Below are 21408 nucleotides of genomic sequence, written 5' to 3'. Positions count from 1 at the left end.
GCTAGCCGAGAGCCTGTATCTTACAAGAAGTTTGCGGCCCTTCGGGCCACTCACCTCTAGAGTTCACAGCAAGATACTGTCTGTCTGTCTGTGCAGTGCATACTGCATAGCCTACAGTATGTGCACTGCAGAAGTTGAATGTAGCTAGTATATTAATGTCCTGTCTACCATGTAAAAATAGCAATCGAGACATCAGTTGTCGCTGCTTTACGCCGCAGCTGCTGTATGGCTGTATACACCTTTATTAATGGATGTGGATATTATAGGGGATTTTCACTTCTGTTTTCATTGTACAGTGACAGAAGAATACACGCAAAGCTACAATGGGACCAGTCCAAGTTTATCTGCAGAAAATGAGACATATGTTGAAGTTGGACCTAATCAGAGAAGTGGTCCGCCAATACCCGCTGTTCTGCTTTCTCTTACTAGTTCTGCTGCTGTCCACGGTCCTGTTTAACAGGTAGGCTGCGTGCACACAACACGTATTGTCCCACAACAATACTTACATAATGCTTACTAATATCTTAAGGGCATGTCCCATTAGCCTATCATGTTCATAGCTATACAGTTTCTTTTTAGCAACAACAGAATAGTGTAATTTCTGTGTTCACAGACATATACATATTATTATGGGAATTTGGTCGTTTCTGGCTGGCATGGTGACTTTCTACTGCTCTTTGGGACCTGAGTCGCTGCTACCCAACCTTTTTGTGTCCATCAAGCCGAAGATTAAGGTAAGTCAAACTGTCAAAGATCACTGATAGAGGATCAGTGAATGAGTAAGTCAGAAAATGTCATTACAATGAATGCTTGGTGTGATAGTTATTGAAAGGATGATTGTGATCTTAGGATCCCATAAGTACAGGCACTGGCAGGTGTTGGATGTTGTTTTTCAAGTTCAAGGTGCCTTATTGTCATATGCACATACAATATGAATTAGTTGGGGTGGTGGCATTGCAGGCAGTGACAGGTTTGTACTCTGCTAAAGTCTGCTATATCTTCTGTCCAAACAAGTATGAGTAATGAGTACAAATCGACAAGGCCAAGCATGTTTGTTATTGCCTTGTTACAATCTCCATCTCTCTTTCTCACTCTCTTTTTTGGGTCCTAACCATTACTGCATATCTTTAAAATAAAACATCTTCTGAGCTGGCTTGTGACTTTACCTTGTTCTTTCTCAACAGTCATGCCAGCAGGAGCTGTTTCCACTGGGTCACAGCTGTGCTGTGTGTGGAAAAATCAAATGCAAAAGGCACAGGTGAGTCATCTCATCTGCCTGTGTTATGCTCTGTAGCACAGTAACACACACTTTTATTCCCTGCTACTGTAGCTTGGCCCCAGAAAGTCAAACAAGGCACTCCCTCAGCAATGGAAAGGAGCCCTGTGGGAGTGGCATCCTCTTGATAGTTCAGGGGTGGGCAACATTCAGGCACAAGATATATTAGCCATCAAGGCTGGTGAGCTCTACCTTTATGCAACACTGTGAACTCCACCACGTTTAAACACTGCTAATTTGAATAGTACAAACATGGAATAGAAGCTAATCTCATAAAATGCTGGAGGACCAGACACCAAATAAGTAGCCAACTGTCACATTGTTTTTGTTTGTTTTTTCACTCATGATTTAGAGTTTTTGAAATATTGAATTTTAGTTTTATAATGGAAGTTATTGGGGCTCATAGCAGGCTGACACCCTAACCATAGCCCGAATATGGAGTCGTACATTAGATTATGTCATCGAAATATCATTGATGACTGACATCACAGGCTGTCCACATTACTGTAAGTCTGACATGGGAGCCACACCGTTCCCATATACATCATTTCTTTTAACCAGGTGTCCTGTTGAGATGGTCTCTTTTACAAGGGAGCCCTGGCCATGAAAACATCCAAGCAGGGATTACAAAATATATATATATATATATATATTTACACATTGAGTGAAACAGCTGCAGAACTAAACTTCTGATTTAAGTTTACTGAAGTAAACTTAAATGACCAAAAGGGATTAAGCTCCAGTTTAATGTCTTCCTGGAGACGTGGAATCATCTCCAGAAAGACCATGCAACATAAAAGGTTCATCCCAAAATCTGTGGACAGACAAGGGTGCATGAGCAAAAAGTGGCAGAATCAGAATCAGTACTTATGGTTTTATGGGTAATTTCAGTATTGATGAGTAGTTAAAAGCTCAATAATTATACATTCATTTTGCTATTATGTTTTGACAGGCCATCTTTATTGCTGGAAAGGTATCAGCCATGGTTTGATCTGAAAGTTCCCTCAAAGGTGGATGCCTCTCTTTCAGAGGTAATCATATCATTATAAATGTTTTATTAGTGTTATGTTATATTATGTTATGTATATGTATGTATTTCTCATTATGCTAATTCGATTTGAATTATATTTCTACTTTTTGTGTTGTGAAGATTCTGGAGTTGGTTCTGGAAAACTTTGTGTATCATTGGTATAGGCAAGTACTGGTCCTGTATTATTAATCATTTATTATTATTATTAAACATGTCATTTTGTTGGCAGAAATTATTATTTATTTTTATTTGCAGGAAAAAGACAGATGACGAGGCATTCATTGATGAGTTGAGAGTGACTTTGCGTTTCGTTTCAGCTGTGTTGGTCCGTCGTGCCCAAAAGGTAACAGACAGACATTCAATAGATCTGCAGGTCAGGCTTATTAGGTTGCTGACTGACCATTATAACATGAAGGCTGTTTATGTTATGGAGATCATAATCTTTCTTTCAGGTTGATGTGGCCTCTCTCATCACAGAAAAGCTGCTTAAAGTTGCCACAAAACACATTGAAATAATCAGCAAAGCAAGGCAAAAAGGTATAACAAACTATCTCTGTCTCCTGAATACAGAGAAGAGAATCTGAGAGATAAATAGTACATTGACAACTGTCTTTCTCTCTGCAGTGAAAAGTGTAGAGTGTAAAGGTTGCCTGAGCGGTCAAGGCTCCAAAAAGTATAGACAAAGTCCAAAAAATACCTTTTAGGGTGTTTTATTTTTCCCATATGACGAAGTACATACAATGGAAGACCTTACAAACAAAACACTGAAGACTAAACTTTACAAATAGACGTGCTTGGCCCTGCTTGGCTTTACTAATTAACATATGTTTTATGCCCATATATGGAGATTCCTATATATTATCAATATTAAGGACATTATTAAGGATATTATGTTATCAATATTAAGGACATATCTGGGAATGCCCATATTTGGTATTGCCCATACAGTATATGGGCATGTTTTGACATAACATTGTTGACTATCATGCAGGGGTCTCCATATATGAGTAACTGGTCCCATATACATCACTGGCCAGATGGCCAAGAATTGGTGCGACCTCGCCCTTTAGGGCGAGGTCGCATGTCACCCTGAGGTGTCTTACTAGTTACCCCCACTACAATGCAGAAATACTTCAAGCATTAAAATGTATTGGGGAAATAAATACAGGGATATTAATAACATTGTCCATGACCCACACTTCCCCCCAGTCATTTCCCTGCCGGCCGGCAAGTTAGTAAATGGACACTGTAAAGGTGTGTGTATGTGCATTGTCCTCAATACCTATGTATATGTATAGGGCACGGGCTGCCCCGTGACATAGAGCATCTTCAGCAAGCTGCCCTGCAGGGATATGGTCCTGATCTCCACGTAGCTCTCCGCAGTCGCAGAGATGAGCTTCTCTACCTCAGGACGCTGACAGAGTTGCTATTCCAGTACATTCTGCCACCCCAGGCTTCAGACTGCAGGTATTGTGACAATGACCATGCAACATGTCAAGATTATTCACATTAACTGGGCTCGATTTGTAAAAACACACAAAACAGGGAGCCGGGGGTGCATTTTCGTAACCACTAAATTAGCCAATGTACAAGCTCACAATACATTGATGTGATGCGTTGAAAGGTTGTAGATCAGCTTGTTCTTTAGGCCTATTTTTATTTTGAAAAGCAAGATTCTGAAAATGTTTAACATTTTTATTTTAAATTCTGCCCAAAATAGGGACACTGGGGTTTATGTTAATTACAATACAAATGAATGACCAGAGAGGGGTTCTCAATACTGGTGATTATTTCTGTTTAGCATTTCCCATTTTGAGTTTGATCCATCTGCTGTTCATAGATCTCTCACTTTGCTGATAAGAGAAGTCTTGGCTGGTTCTGTGTTCCTTCCCGCCATGGATTACTTGGCTGATCCTGTGAGTGTGCAGTTATTAAAGACTTTATTTGTATTTATTTTTAACAGTCCTCTGGTAGTTTGTACCATGTACATTATTAGAATGAAACCATGGATTTGTTTCAGCTAAGACTGCTCCTCCAGAACATGATTTAACATACTTTTCATGAAGTTGTTTGTTGGTGTCATACCATTTCAGGACACAGCAAATCGTTTGATTCTCTTATTTTTCAACAACAACTCCCAAGTAAGTTTGTACAGTATGTTGAACACTGCAGTATATTGGTCAATGTACTTAACAGATATATTATTATGTTGTCTATTACAAGTTTTGAAATGTGAGTGATTCAAACTACAGTTTCCCATTATTTGTGTTTTCAGCCCGAGGAAGCCACAGAGCCAACTTCAGCTTTGGTACCTTTCCTGCAAAAGTTCTCGGATACTCGCTACGAAAGTCACTCTGTGAGTAGTACCTTCTCCAGTGCACACTGGGTTGAACTAAATGATTACCCCTCCCCATCGTACACCTGAGTGGATTTAGGAAAGATTTGGATGAGCAGACCCAGATGTCTTTCTCTTAACCCATTTAGGCCTAGAATTAGTGAATGCTTTAACCAGTGAAAAATAGCAGATATACAAGCTCACAGCGCGGCACCGAGTGCCGCGCTGCAAGCTTGTAGATCTGCTATTTTTGAAAAAGTCGTGAAAAATGTGTGCGAATCTTTGAATATATGCATTTTCAAAGTGAACGTTTGTAACTCAAATTTTGCTTCTGGGTGGTCCCTGGAACTAAATATTTTGAGATGGGGGTCCATGGCTAAATAAATTTCAGTTTGGGGGTCCTTCACATGAAAAGATTTGAGAACCACTGACATAGTAGTCTCTAAAGAACAGACTAACTGAGCTCCAGTTGAGTGAAAAGGACCTTTTCTTTGACGATGGCTGGCCAGATTGCTGACATAGAAATATAGGTTTTTCAAAAAAACCTCAGAAGGATTCAAAAGACACTTATAGAATCGGGTCAAAATTCAAATTTTCACGATTTAAAAAAAATAGCAGATCTACAAGCTCGCAGCGCGGCACTCGGTGCCGCGCTGTGAGCTTGTATATCTGCTATTTTTCAATAGTTAAAGCATAAAATAATGAAACACAAAATGTGTACCCGTCTTCACCCCGCTCTCAGGTGCTGAAGTTGGACTTGAAGGAGATCAGAGAGCAGCAAGATCTGCTGTTCCGCTTCATGAACTTCCTGAAACAGGAGGGGGCCGTCCATGTGCTCCAGTTCTTCCTCACTGTCGGTACAAGAAATCCTCAATTTCCCTAAAACACACTACAACTTATAAGGTTATTTTCATACCAGAAGGGCCTAATTGAGATCATACCAGAAGAGGCTCATTGAGATCCCAGCATATTTAACGATGTGAGCTTGTAGATTGGCTTTTTGTTTTATTTTATTTTTTGTCTAAAGAGATTTGGTGTAGAGAGACAAAATTGCTGACCAAGGATGACATGTCTATATAGGGACACTAGAGTTCATATAAAGAGCTTTTTTGCTGTTTTATTTTTACCTGATTCCTCTGCTTCACCCTCCCGACGCCGTGTCTTTCTTTCCTTTGCTTCACCCTGTGAAGTTTTGGGAGTGACTATTGCGTCTAGGGTGCGACGGAGACGGAGAGTTTTTGGACGAGACAGAGTCTTAGTACGCATGCGCCGACATGTGTTTACTGGAAGATTTTTCACTGACGGCCGTCACGGGGAATCGAACCCCGGTCTCTGGAGATTTGTATCTCCATGCTTTACCGACTGAGCTAACGAGAGTGACTGGGAAGTACCTTTTCTTTTGTGCTTTTATCTTTGACAAAACGTGAAATGATAACGTAGTCCCTTCTTTGAGCCACATTCGGAGGCGGAAGCAGTCCCCTGGTCAAGATTTACTATTCTGTCCATAACGGCACGTAATTCGGTAACGCGGCTGAGTCGGCTCATGCGGCGTTCCCACCGCTCGTCGCGGCAACTCGGCTCGCTATCGCTCGCCTCGGTGGCGACTCACGGGGGTCATGGCCGCCTGAGACGGCGCTGCTCCGTCGTTTATAGTGGCGTGAACGGTAGCGACGGGTGGCTGGTAAACCAAGAAGCCTTCAGAGCGTATCGAATCCCGCATCAGGAACTACTTTTTTTTCTTTCTTCTTAGACCACCCAATGCGTCTAACCCTTGAGACATTAGGCAATCCGTCCGCGTCTATGGTGAGAAGCATTCGGTATTTAAGATCGCGTCAGTTGTATGACGCAATAGGGGTGAGAACCTGTTGTCTATTCTGTAATGGATAAGTGAACACCTGGCATAATAGCTGCAAAATCAAAGCCAGTCTATGCAAAATGACATGTTCTGGCTCGGCTGTGTTTTAAGTGGAAGGCGGTGATGTCCCAGCACAGAGATTGTAAGCTGTTATGCCTTATTTTCACGTCATCCAAATACAACGAATGATCCCACTGATTTGAAGAGTTGCTGCTCTAAGAACATGAACATGGGTAGTCTGACTTCTTGTACTTGTACTTCTTAGAGGAATTCAACGTTAAGATACTGTGCCCTGAGATGACGGACTCTGAGAAATGGATGCTTCATGAGGAGGTGATGAAGATCTATGAGACCTACTGTTTGGATGAGAGCATTGACAAGATCCGCTTGGACCCCTTCATAGTGGAGGAAATACGCACCAGTACGTACTGTATAAAGGATTGCTGTGCAGTATAAGACTTACAGACTGCTGTGTTGGTGATATATTGATGAAGAAATGCATGCTTTTGTGTTTTAAATGTTTTTTTGCAACGTGAATAAGCAGATCTATTACTGTAGATAATGACACACCGTTATATAAATATCTGCTTTACTTTTGCGTATAGCTGTTATCACTGTAGAATTCCTAGAACATATGAATGTACCGCTATCTAGCAATCAAAGTGTTTCTGATTCAGATTTTATGTTCTTATACCTACTGTAGTTGCTGAGGGCCCGTATGAAGAAGTGGTGAAACTCCAAACCATGGCGTGTTTATTTGAGGCCTATGAGCGCGTACTGTCCCTCCTGGAGAACGTGTTCATCCCCATGTTCTGCGACAGCGATGAGGTCAGCATCTGTGCTTAATGATAACCCATTTGCCCAGGCCATGATAGCACACATGGTTTGGCTAGTGGATAAAACATGAATGTATTAGGAGAAGCTCTAGCACCAAGTGGGCTGTTTTTCTTCTTCTTGGGAAGAACTTTAATCAGCAAGTGCAAGTAACAAGTGTCCCATGTCAAGCAGGGTTGTTTGTGCGTGCAAGGGGAGATTGACTTGAGAAGGTAGCAGTCAGGACTAAGGGTTAGAAATAGGAAGGCTCCTGTGAGAAGCGGGAGTGTTGGCAGATACAGTATGCTGTTAGTATGGATGATGTTCTGTTTCCATGTTCTTCTGCAGTACTTCCACCAACTTCTGAGACCGGCTGCTGTGTCTTCTGCCAAGAACTCCAGGGTGAGCAGGTGGGTACCACAGTAGCGTGCGTGTGTGTGTGTGTGTGTGTGTGTGTGTGTGTGTGTGTGTGTGTGTGTGTGTGTGTGTGTGTGTGTGTGTGTGTGTGTGTGTGTGTGTGTGTGTGTGTGTGTGTGCGCGTGCTTGCGTGCGTGCGTGCGTGCGTGCGTGCGTGCGTGCGTGCATTGTGTTTCTGACCATGAGCACAATGTTATACTTTCAAACATTTTCAATTGGGGTTTCAGGTAGGACGGACCGACGGGGCCAAAACGCCTAGTTTGCTGTTTAGTTTTCTATCTGACAGGCAGTCACGCAGAACACCTGTGTGACATTGTGCATTCGTCCCTGTTGTGTTGGCTAGTTTCTGCATACATGTTGACTTGAGTTCATTTGCAGTGATTGACAAATGTTGAATGCCAAATGTCTTCAACCTTCAATACATTTCTCATCCAACCACAGGTCGAAGAGGGGCTCCAGGGTTAGCCGCATCGGCAGCAAGATCAAAGGAGTGTTCAAGAGCAGCACCATGGAAGGGGCCATGCTGCCATCCTCCGGGCTGGTGGAGGAGGACGAGGATATGGTAAGACTGGCCTTGAAAACAACCATTTTCACACAGTGATGGCTGACTATCACAAATTAGCATTTAGCACGCTCTATCTATTTTGTAAGTAATTACTATGTCATAATACTCAGGATCTGAAATACTAAATATATTTGTATTGGTATGACCATGAGGGGCCCCATAGATATGCCGCAGGGGCCACATACGGCCCCCGGGGCCGCAGGTTGAATAGCGCTGTCTTACAGACTAGTATGGGTATGTGACTCTGAGAGTGTACAAATGGAACCGAATGGCATTTGGTTCCATTAGTACATTCTCAGAGTTAAATTAACATAAATTTTACCAATTTAAATTGTGGTCTCAGAGATAGAAATGCCAGTAAATGGGGGTCTGTAGCCTAATGCATGTCAAACTGGGGGTCCTTGAAATTAAAAAGGTTGAGAATCACTGTTGTAGTAAACGGTTCTGTATGAATTATGTGTACTGTTACAGTCTTAGTAACTATATGACTCTCTCTCTCTCTCACACACACACACACACCCCTCTCCCTCCCACCAAGGCAGAAGAGGCCATGATGGTCCTGGAGGATGACTTCCCTGAACCCGTGGAGGAGGCCTGTGTACTCAGTACCTCTCGTGACCTGTCTGCCTGGAGCATCACCATCTCCTGCATCTGTGATGATGACGACGAGGTGAAGAGCGAGCAGATTCCAGTGTTCTGTATCATCGTGGAGCGCAATGACCGCAGAACAGGTTAGGGGTTGAGTTTACTTGTACTGGTTCCTCAGTCTGGCCTAAGGCTCATTTATACTATACTACTGACACTGTTTTAGTTGAAACGTTACGTTATTTGGTAGAGGGTTGTGTTGCCATGAATACAAGGCCATTCACACCAAGCACTACTTACAGTAAATTAAATATATCGTTTTAAAAAAAGTATATAGCTAAGCCAAGCAAAACGGATGGAATGCATATACTGTAGAATTCAATGATGGAACCTAAAATGTGTTGTTGCCATTTAGCATGTTCTTCAAAACACACTGTTTGTTTTAAATAGATGATATATAGAACTTCGTCTGATTTGTCTGCTCTGTGCTTTCTGTTCAGTGGGGCATGAGACTGAGAACTGGTCTGTGTACAGAAGATACACAGAGTTCTATGTCCTTGAATCCAAGCTCACAGAGTTCCATGGTAGGTACTTGCAGAAATATTTCATCAGTATGTTGTATGGTACACTTCCAATTCATTTCATTAGTCTATAAATTAAACTCCCATTATGACCATAGCAGCCCAATAACTTTGAGTGAACTTCTATAGTAAAGTACTATATGTGCAAGTGTGCTATACTCACAGTCTTCTGTGTAAATTGTTACACTCTTCATAGGGTCTTTCCCAGATGCACAGTTGCCATCCAAGAGAATCATTGGGCCGAAGAATTACGAGTTCCTAACATCGAAACGGGAGGAGTTCCAGGAGTACTTGCAGGTAGAGATACGAGTCTAAACTTCACTCAGTTGTCACTTCATTGGATCTGACAGGCATGCTGCCCATAGTGAGTCAGTGAGTCTGTAAATGAACAAGAATTAATTAGATTAAGCCAATTTCTATGTGCATCTACCGTGCAGGGAAGTGAAATTGATTTAAAACAGCCATACATGATTCTATCTGTATTTAATTTGTACTCATCATCATTTCTTTATACTACAATTATTTATCTGGAAATGCAGTTTTTAACTACAGTATGCATACCCCAGTCAACAAACAATATACAGTAAATAATCGTGTCTGACTGTTCTTGCAGAAACTTCTGCAGCATCCCGAACTGAGCAACAGTCAGCTTCTGGCTGACTTCCTTTCCCCTCATATGGAATCTCAGTTCCGGACCAAGATGTTACCTGATGTCAAACTTGGTAAGTTATCAGGCTGCTGTTGCCTAATGGGACCTTGTGCTTGTGACAGTAATGTCTGAAAAACACTCCTTGTTTTCTGATGAACCTTGACTTGAAGGAGTAGTTCAACCCCAAAATGACTTTTTTTCTATTGATTACTTTAATATGCCATGGAGACTTGAGTTCAATATTATATTTTTTGTATTTGTCGCATTCCTAAGACAAAAATGTGATTAGAGTAAATTTACCCCCTTTGATTCCGGATGGGGACCCGAATGCATGCATTTTTGTCTTTTGACAAAAAAACTAAAAATCTCCATGGCATGAGTTAATCAATAGAAAAAAGTAATTTTGGCTGTGAACTACTATTTTAATCACTTAAGCCTTAAAATCACTTAAACCACTTAAATATTTGTTGTGAATTGAATAGCTTAAATAGCTAGATCTACAAGCTCACAACACACTACAATATGACAAGTTTTTAGTGTGTAGATCGGCTATTTTGCTATCTCTTTTCTTTTTTTTGCAAAAAAGTGGTTAATGGTGCACAGTAACCAAGGCAAAAATGTGTGCCAGGCATTTTAGGCCTTTGTAATACTAACCTAGAGCTAGAGCTACCAGGGAAATGAAGGACTGCTGAAATCTGGATGTCAACAGAAGGCCTAAACTGACTGACAGAACAATCACCTTTCGATAAACTTTGTTTCACAGGGAAAATCATTAAGTCTGTGCCCAGCAAACTGATAATAGAGGTGAGTAAAGTGCTCTTAATGAGTGTGTGAGTGTGTGAGTGAGTGTTCGTACGTGCTTTAAGTTGCGTGCGACCGTGCGTGTCCAACCACTGATGTGCTAGTTACATAATTGTATTGACATACTCTACCACACAGATTGGTTAAAATATTTTTTTTGTCATTAAAATAAGTCCCGGATTGCAGCTTTAATCTCATCAAACCCATGCCTAAACGTCACCATGCTAACAGTGCCTAACTTAATCCAGCTACAGGCTATAACCAGATGATAGCTCCTGACGACTGAATATCCACCACCTTGGGCATAACATTTCGTATAGAAAATGGAACTCATATGATACTCTGCTCTGTGCCTTCCCCCCTTCTAGAAAGGACAGCATCTGGAGCCTTTTATTAAGTCCTTCCGCAATTCCTGCAAATCCCCTAAACCCAAACCGAACAGTCCTGAACTCACCATCCTGAGCCCCACCTCAGAAATTGACAAAAGGGTTAGTATTAATCATGCTGGAGCCTTGAGGAGATCATTATATACTGTATGTTAATGAATAAATACCTGAAAGATTCTGTACTGTCAAGTTCTTCACCCTGATGTCCAATTTATGCTTCATCGTAGGATGATGTCGCAGACTGGCAATAGCCCGATCTATAAGCTTAAAGCGTTGAGACTTGTGAGCTTATAGATCTGCTTCTTTTTTTTCCAGCATGTGATGCCATTGTACGAGTAGAAATTGGGCCTTATGCGTGTGAATTGTTTTCCCTCTGTCAGCTGTTCAATGATCTCTTCAAAAACAATGCCAACTGGTCAGAGATGGCTGGGAAGAGACACAATCAGAACTGCTTCATGGAAGAGATCACAGTTGAGGGGGTGTATGACTACTTAATGTATATCGGTAAGTGGGGTCTGTTTGAATCAGTCTAAGCTACAGAGCCTCAGCCTCTTTCCGCATATATCAATAGACAAGAGAACAGAATAATTAGGATCATGGTGAATGCCAACTGTAAAATATCACATTGTAGAACTACATTTGGACCATCACCTTTCTCCAAAAAGGGCTGTAACACTTTACCAACAGAAGTCAAATTCATTCCAGAATATAAAACGTAGATTAGCTATAAACTTTCCGTGCATCACACAATTCTCTACAGGAGACATGTATTCACTTCAGTTTAATAATAAAACAATCTTCAGTTTCTTAATGCCCCAGATATGGCAAATATAGTCGTTTGATCACAGTTAAACTAGACCTTACCCGTTCAAAGATATGAGCTCCAAAATGATGTGCAGTGTGTGGGTTATGGGTTGTGCACTGTGCACACAGTATATGAGGGATGGAAAGTAACTTTAACTGGTGCTTGCATGATGTACTGTAGGAGCATCAATGTAAGAAACCCGTTTTGTTTAATGGCTACAGAGATACTGTCCCCCCCCCCCCCCCAGCCCGCCCGCCCACCCGCCTGCACACACACCCGCCTGCCTGCACACACACACACACACACACACACACACACACACACACACACACACACACACACACACACACACACACACACACACACACACACACACACACACACACACACACACACACACACAGAGCTGGTTAAACATTTTGCCTCATGCTAGAATAGATGTGCCTCAAGCTAGATGCAGAATAGATAGTAGATACACCATAAAAATGCTAATATACAGCATATGATTTGTGAAAGTGACAAACGGGCTTCACAGTTATGTCAGGTGTGTTCATATGCTTATGGTGATGCGATTTCAGATCAATTGCTCCAGCCACTGAGGAGAAACGCTGTGACACTCAGACACTCAGACATTCGCAAAATTATAGTATAGATATAGCAAATATAGTCCATTGATCACAGTCAAATATAGTAAATTTAGTCCTTTGATCACAGTCTGACTACCACCCATGTTCACATCTCTGTTTCTCTCTCATTGCATCTTTCTGATCTGTCTGTTCACTTTCTCCTTCCTCCTGCAGGTCGTGTTGTGTTCCACATCCCTGATTGGCTGCACCACCTGCTGATGGGCGGGAGGATCCTGTTCAAGAATACGTTAGAGGCGTACACAGACTACTGCCTCCAGGCCAAGCTGGACCGAATGGCCCGGGAGCACCGCCTTGTGTCGCTCATCACCCTCCTTCGAGGTGCAGTTGCAGTACTAGAATATTTACACATGACATATGATGCTGAGAACCAATGAAAGACATACTGTAGATGAGCTAGTTATAGCTATTGTATTAATATACTCTGCCATACAGACATCCAGTGACAATAGCAGGTTTACAAGGTCTGTTTCCTTTTTATACTTTTTTTCTCAAGTTTATGAAGTAGGCCTATAGAGGGTTGAAGTGTTTAAGATAAGTTCCAGATTGCAGCTTTAATGAGGTCCATACCCGCTATAGTTTATAGACGCTTATAGCCACTATAGCTTAATCTAAACACTCCCAGTTGTATGACACCAACACGAAGAATGGTTCTTACATCATGTGATTTGATACATGATGATTTTGCCCGCCCGGAGGAAGGCAGTGTGGCTTTGTAGCCAAATGCCGAAGTTACTTTGATCCCTTCTCATGTATTCCTTGCTCAACCAGATGCGGTGTTCAGGGAAAGCAGTCAACCGAGGTCAACTGCAGACATAGAAAAGAGAGCGAAAAAGACATTTGACGAGATGCTGAGCTTTATTCCAGGTATTCATTAAGTTGTTATTGTTGTTTCTTATAGTTATAATTTTTCTAGGATGTCATGAATGTCTGTGGTAGACGGTGGGATTTTTTTTTTTAAACAAACCTTAAATTACTTGTTAATCTTTCAATTGAACATTAAAGGTGGTGTGTAAGTGATATACACTATACAGTATTAAATAGCTATATTCCCACAACAATCATTTCAATAGAGTGTGTATCAAATGTATACAACATGTACACTTGAGGGTTTTCATTAAGTCCGTCAGGCACCTATACTTGATTTGTTTTTCCTCAGATCTCTTAGGAAAATGCATCAGCGAAGAGGCCATGTATGATGGAGTGCGCTTGCTCTTCGATGGACTACAACAGCCAGTTCTTAACAAACAGGTACCCTGATACTCATAGCGCACACACACACACACACACACACACACACACACACACACACACACACACACACACACACACACACACACACACACACACACACACAAAATTAACTTGGACAGCACATGTTCAGTAATATAATTGAATAATATCTTAGATGGCTTTTCATCCTTAACCCTGTATATTTTTTCATCAGCTGACTTATGTGCTGTTGGACATCATCATTCAAGAACTGTTTCCAGAATTAAACAAGATAAACTGATACTAGACCTGGGCAGCTGAACTTTAAATGGATGTATACTCTCTCACTGTCCTCTCGGCGAGCTTCTACCACAATGACCACTTCAATTTGCCATGTTGTCAGCCAAGCATGGGAAGCAATGGTCAGAGCAGGGGAGGCCTTAGCTATGTTTCACCAGTTTCAATTGAAACGGGCCTCAGCCACCAGGGGGCCTCCAAGAGCTAGCCAGCAAGTTTTGTTCAACTTGCAACACACGTATAACACTTTTTAATAATCATATAACCTTGTTAATATAACGCCATTTAGGTCAATGCTATAACATTATGTAGTGATATAATAATAATATATAAATAGCAGGCAGTCATTGACTATAAGTCAACTTCTGTGTGCGATTGTTACGTGGCTACTGTGGCCTGGGTGTGCTGGTGGTGGCGTGGGGGGGCCTCATCAATAGCTCTTGAAACGGGCCTCCAGATTACTAAGGCCGCCCCTGGGTCAGAGAACGGCCTTTACCAACTACTAGGCCTTGGGGAGCACCCCCTTCACAAGCCTTAAGAACACTCACACTGCCACAGATGGCTACAAAGCTATACCAAATTGTGTGCCTGAACGTTCAAAAGAGAGAGAGAGGTCACACTCTTTCACCATCACCCAACTGTAATCCATCACACTGGAAGCTGTGCATTCGCTGCTGCTCAACCCCTCCACCTTTTGAACTCCTCACTAGTAGCACATGGGCCATGTGCTTCAACTATGTCATGTCATAACTCAGAGCAGGTTTAGCTCACAAACCAATCAAGGTGTCCATTTTAATAACCTATTGTCTTTGATCTAATTTTATCCTTCGACATTTCTACACCTGCAAGGAACTGAACAATCTGGCTCCCCCGTATTCTTAGACTTCCTCAAAAGTCATGTCCCTCAGATCTGTTGGGGAGGCTCTCTCCATTCCGACATGTCGCCACTCCGAAATGGACTTCTTATTGTCGGAGTGGCGACACTCCCCATGGGCCTAAGGTTTAGGGTAGGGGTAGAGATAGGGTTAGTGTCGGAATGGAGACATGTCGGAAAGGAGACATGTCGGAGTGGAGAGATGCACCCGATCTGTTGACACCAACCTTTTTAGGTCCCCAGCAGGACCAAGTACCGTTCCTGGGCTGATAGAGATTGTTCTGCCAACCAAGTCTGTGCTTTTTTTTGGTCAAAGTTGATCCCATGCCAAAGCGCCAGCGCTCGCCCAACAATCTGCTGTCACCCAGGCTGATGTGAGCACGCGCCCATGTGCGTGACCTCTCCCTCTATTATTATTAATTATTATTAATTCATCTCTCTCCTTTTAGACTGATTGGATCTGGCCCTTATAAACCATCTTCAATGCATTGATTTTCTATGATAAGGAATTTGAATAATACATGCTTTATATTGATTATTATTTCATCCTCACAATAATTCTCATTCATATTTATGTTATTTACACTGCTGTTTACTGTTATCTTGTCTTTATGTACTTTTGTGTTGTAGATAAGCATTTGTTTAATAAAGTAATCTGTTTTATATAAAAGAACTCTGTGATGTTTCAATTCAATGAACAAAACAACAACCCTTTGGCACAAAGAAGTTATTAGAAACGACACTTCCTTCAGAATCAGATTAACAAGTAAATTAATTATTGATTATTAATTGGTGGGTTACTTTTAATAATTAGTGTGGTTGTTTCCCTATCAGGGCAACCAGAATTTCTTCTCCCATTCATCCATCTTTCCAGATATTATTTTGCTACGTGTGCTTGCATTTTGCTAGGAGATGTTATATAGTTTAATTTATATTCATTTATTAGTGAATACATTTTCTCCATTGACTTGAATGGGAAAATGCTAAAATTTAAACTTTCCCAAATATGGAGATCGGTAGATGACTGACATCATGACATCAGGGATCTATATATGGGCATAAAAGGGACAAGGACTGACACATGGTAAATGGTAAGACAGGAATGGATGTATTTGCAAGTGTGACTCACGTCACGTAAACCACACTTGCAATTTGTCTTGCAACTTTCTAAGGGGTTGTTGCCAGACCCATGAAATGGGTAGGCCTACATAAGCAAATGTCGGTCTGTCTGTCCGGGTTTTCTATATAAAGGGTATATATGATGATGACATGATGATGACATGCCTACAAAAGGCATGATGTCATAAATGATGATGACAGACAGGGGGTCTGGCACAACCAGGTTGACCTGGTCTAGTTGCCAGACCCATGAAATGGGTAGGCCTACATAAGCAAATGTCGGTCTGTCCGGGTTTTCTATATAAAGGGTATATATGATGATGACATGATGATGACATGCCTACAAAAGGCATGATGTCATAAATGATGATGACAGACAGGGGGTCTGGCACAACCAGGTTGACCTGGTCTAGTTTTTAATAGATCTACACAGAGACAGATACACATCACAGCTAGAGTTCTCCATATATGGGCATGATACAATAGCATTGGATCAAGATAGATTTATTTTACATACAAAAGTAATCGGCCATCAACACCCGTTTGTTATTTCTTTTGCTTTTGCTGTGGAAAAAGCACAACAGCTATGGCAGGCATAATGTGGTAATACCCCATAAACTGTAAAGAGGAAATACGAAAGTGAAAAAATGTATACAGTAGGCTACACCTTTATAATACTACGCTGCTGACAATTTGAGCAGTCGGCCGTTTAGCTCAGTTGGTTAGAGCGTGGTGCTAATAACGCCAAGGTCGCGGGTTCGATCCCCGTAATGGCCACATGTTTTCTTCACGCCGTTTTGATTCTTTTAACGTTTCCACACAGCCTCAAATTAAACTTTATTATCTATCAAATGAACCCAGTACTAACAACACTAATAAAATAACACAACAGTAAAACCATGAATTACTAGCCATGGGTTTTGGTAGGCTACAATGAGCTGCCGCCCATAAACCTCTCCTCAAATAACCTCAGCTAGTGAATTTATTGTATACTAATTCATTTAAGCAGAATATTAAGTGAGATTTATTCTTCGTTATTCTTCCTTTTGCGGATTGTTTGTCTTCCCCTCTTCCCCTATGTTCCAGCCAGTGTGTTTCTTTCTGGTGCGACTACCCCAAGCAGCAAAGAAAATCCCTACTATGAGACAATGTAATTTCACCAAATCATCTGCAGGTGGCGCTGTGTATCTACTTTCTATTCACTCTCTTTGGAAGTGGCGGTGGAGCTAGAGCGGCAGGAGCGCGCCTCTGTGCATTGGGTACTTATTTTGCCTTTGTCTTCCTGACTGAACTTCATTGAATTTGTTATCATAATGTACTACTGTATACTAAAATAGCTTAAAATAAGTTGGCAATATAATATTTCTGACATCAGAGTTCACAACACGTTGCTTCTGTGCTGCGTTGTGAACTTGAAGATCGGCTACTTTCACTACTTCTTATTTGTTTTCTCATTTATGGAATTTCTTAGATTTTCTTTTATTTATTAATGAAATTACTTGGAGAAATCATAGAAATCATAAAAACAAAATGTAGGAAAATTAAGGGACCCATAAAAATGGGTCCGACCCAGTGTGGTGTGGCTTCATGCAGTGATCTAAATGGTCCTTCTAGGCTCCAGTACGGCAATAGAGTACCACATGTCACTGTGTTTCATTGTGTGTGAATCATAGCGACCCCTCGCCACGGCTCAGTCCACAGTTTCCACATTGTAGCTGCATTGTAGCCAAAGCCACGGCTCCTCGCACTGTGTGCTGCTGCTGGGTTTATGGATGGTGGTTCTGTCTCCAAGGCAGACAGGAGACTTCAGAGAAGGACTGAACAACAAACTTAATGTACCGAGCCATTGTGGATTTACATCCAGACCGACTCTGTTGTTGGAGATAATAGAAAAAAGGCTTGTCGGCGCGGGGACAGTCTCCGGGCTCCAGAAAGAAGGTAAGAGAGAGAGAGGGGGGGTTAAGGACATTCATCTTCTTGGTTCTTATGAATGGGATTCGTTGATTTGCAGCCAAAAAACACGGATTTACCGTCGGATAGAGTGGTTTGGCTTCCAAAATAGCCCATGTGTTGGATTTTGGTACGGATATTTCGCGTTTCTCTTGTCGGTATCAGCTTCAGTTGGGTTTTTCCCCCTAATCTGCTGAAGCTTTTAAGGAGGTCCCTTTTACTATTAGATTAGTGCTGCATACATTAGGACACGACACTGCAAACATCCAAACCTCTCTACAAATGAACATATTAAATACTAGACCAGGCGTTAACACTACCAAAAGATAGCCTGAAGCCACTTTGTTTAATGTCTTGCAAAGTACGCCCCTTTTTTCCTTCCCTGGTTGACTGAATGTATATTTGACTAAAGTCCATTAATTAAAAAAGCTTCTAAAGCTAGATAATATAGCCTATGCATGACAATACATTGTTGCAAAAAGCAAAGGGTTATGGCAATTAAAGTCCTTGTTGGGCTAAGCTTGTAACAGTCTTGTAACATGTTCAGACGTGGTTATAATAATTTGTACCAATGTTGCCACCATATATTTTCAGTGTTGTTGTACACAGCAGATGAATGTGTCAGTGAGAGCAGGTTGCCTTATAGCCTAATGACATCTTCACCCTGGACTAAAAGATTACTGTGCTAACCTACATTCAAAGGGCTTGAACTGAGCCAACTGGCCTACTGTGTGTGTGTGTGTGTGTGTGTGTGTGTGTGTGTGTGTGTGTGTGTGTGTGTGTGTGTGTGTGTGTGTGTGTGTGTGTGTGTGTGTGTGTGTCGCCTCTGGTCTATAATTATGTCTGCTCCTTTTCTGTATGTCAAGGCTGTTGTGTGTTGGTGTGTGTTTTTGTGCACGTGTAAGATTCCTCTTTGCCTCACAGGACTGTGTGTGTGTCTGTGTGCATGTGTGTGCATGCATTTTGTTTAGTTCAAAGTAGTCTCCCCTCAGGGCTATTTAAGAGCTCTCAACTTGCTGTGAAAAGCTGTGAGGCTCCTGTTTATTGTTTGACCAAACCAGGAATTGTGTGTTCCCTGGAGAAAATGCGCCCACAGCCATGGACAAGACCCACTTCATTAATTAATTTCCCTTTTCTCAATCAATATGTCGAGTTTAATGGCAAGGAGAGGTTGTGTGACTCTGTTGCACCCCATTGTTCATTTGCAGGCACACGACACACACACACACACACACACACACACACACACACACACACACACACACAGAGAGAGAGAGTGACCCATCCTCTCAAGGGCAATGGAACAGCTTGGTCAATGGCGAGGCGTGTCACTTTGATAAACATGCTACTGAGCATAACCATTGATCAGGCCAGGTTAATGAGAGGATCTTCGATGTAAAAAAGAAAAAGACAGGAACCTCCCCAAATGCAGCAAACCATTTCTAATATATTTTATTGTGACAAATGTAAAAAATAGTTGATCTTCAAGCGCACAATGTGTCACTTTCTGACGTGTTGTTAGCCTGTAGACCGGCTATTTGGGTGTATATCAGTCAAATAGTAATATTACAAATATATATGAGTGTTTGATTTAGCTGCTTTTTTTGTTGTTCTTTCACTGAGTGCAGTGCAGGAACAGTGATTCATTCTGCTTTGAAAAATCTATTACCAAGTACAGTACATCTACACATACCCGGAAATTGTCCTCTGCATTTAACCCATCCTAACCATTAGGTGCAGTCATTCTCCAGAGCCCGGGCACCAGCTCCAGCTCTAAGCTCCAGTGTGGTTAGGCCAAGGGCAGTGGCAGTGGCAGGGCCAAGTACCTTCCGTAACATGCAAGTCTTTTGGTGGGAGGAAACCCACATGAACACAGAGAATATGCAAACTCCACACAGAAAGGTCCCACTCAGCCTCTTTCTGTGTTTCATACAATTATATATAGCAAATATATAAAGGCTTCTTACTACTCTCTTAGACATGTACTGCCTGTCCTGACCTGTTTGCGAAGATCTTTGCTTTTTAAGTTAAGTCTTAAACGTTTAGGTTGGCATAGATTTAAAACATTCGCCCACTGTCAGCAAGACGCGGGTGCAATTCCTGGCCGTGCTGCCATGCTGGCTGGTTTGTTGGGATATGGGCAACCAAACCCGAACCATTTACACTACAGGAACGCTGTCCCGGGAAAATTCCTCATTGTCAGGTGGAAGGAAGCGCCTGGAGACTCCATGTGTGTATCAGAGGAGGCATGTGGTTGTCTACACCCTCCACAGGACAACATGTTGGAGTTGGCAGCAACGGAGCTTGCAGTACACAGGGGGAATTGGCAACAGCTAAAGTGGGGAGAAAATGATAGATGTGGCTGCCTACACAGACACATGCGCACGCACACACCCCGTCCGATTCCCTCATCCTGGTTTCCCTCTCAATCACTGGGGAACTTTTCGAGCCAAGCCCAGTTGAAAGCTGTGTATTAGGCCTCGTTGTGTCCACTGCTGCACAAGTTCAACAGTAGCTTCCTTTGTGCCTGTTGGAGTGTCTCACTCTGTATTCCTGCCTCGCTGGACTCCCTGTGCAGCCCTCAGGCAGTAGGAAATTAAACCATGGAGGAACTTGTGGTGCCTCTAAAGGGTTTTTCCCCCCCTCTTTTTCTTTTAATCACATTTTGCACCCATTTTCTCACACCCATTTACCCTGATTAGAAAGGGGAAATTAGTAAACCCAGCATACCTGTGTTCAAGCAGGGTCTGATCAATAATTGGCTGTATGAATATCTTTCTCCATCACAGAGAGATGACATCAAAGCAGTTTTTGGTTAAGTGTTGCAACTTGTCTGGCTATGGTTGGTGGCTAAAAGTTGCAGCCTTATGAAAGCTTCTATGGACTACGTTCAGTATTTCTGTGCTTGACGCTCACTTTTAGCATATTACCACTTTTCCACAATTTCTTTGCTTTTTGTATTCTTAGTTTAAAAAAGGGCTTTAAAAGTCTTAAAATGACTTGCTGTGACCTGTAGAGAAAATCTAGGCTGTTCCTGGTGGGTTTGTAATCCAGAGAGAGAAAAACAACAGACAAGCCAAAGAAAACAACCCCTGCAGCCTGCAGGGAGTGAGTGCGAATTAGCGGTGTTTGTCAGGGTAATTGGCACCTCACTGTTAGTGAATTATTAGGCAAAGCTGTAAAAACTGCTTGCCACCTCATGCTCTCTGAAAGT

General features: G+C 41.9%; 2 protein-coding genes across 2 annotated transcripts in view; both read left to right on the top strand.

Moving 5' to 3' along the window:
* Positions 1-323: 323 nt before the first annotated feature.
* On the top strand, positions 324-14255 carry LOC308280154 (sorting nexin-14-like; the record flags this gene model as incomplete). Its single annotated transcript, XM_080720415.1, has 27 exons — positions 324-460; positions 614-734; positions 1185-1258; positions 2229-2307; positions 2427-2470; positions 2562-2649; positions 2759-2843; positions 3605-3773; positions 4147-4222; positions 4400-4447; positions 4582-4662; positions 5384-5498; positions 6762-6917; positions 7200-7324; positions 7658-7719; positions 8168-8288; positions 8830-9022; positions 9377-9460; positions 9654-9754; positions 10071-10179; positions 10870-10910; positions 11276-11395; positions 11674-11797; positions 12899-13063; positions 13514-13609; positions 13902-13993; positions 14190-14255. The coding sequence occupies 27 exons, from the start codon at positions 324-326 to the stop codon at positions 14253-14255; spliced, it is 2772 nt and encodes a 923-aa protein (XP_080576541.1).
* Positions 14256-18086: 3831 nt separating this feature from the next.
* Positions 18087-21408, top strand: part of LOC308280541 (FERM, ARHGEF and pleckstrin domain-containing protein 1-like) — an 81491-nt gene continuing 78169 nt past the window's right edge. Inside the window, exon 1 of the mRNA XM_080720861.1 lies at positions 18087-18182. The gene's annotated coding sequence lies outside the window, so the exon portion shown is untranslated. The remainder of the gene's footprint in view (positions 18183-21408) is intronic.

The sequence above is a fragment of the Nannobrachium achirus genome, assembly GCF_963921795.1.
Source record: "Nannobrachium achirus genome assembly, chromosome: 24".
In the NCBI taxonomy this organism is placed as follows: domain Eukaryota; kingdom Metazoa; phylum Chordata; class Actinopteri; order Myctophiformes; family Myctophidae; genus Nannobrachium; species Nannobrachium achirus.
Note: the sequence above shows the minus strand (reverse complement) of the source record. Positions and strands in the feature narration are given on the sequence as shown.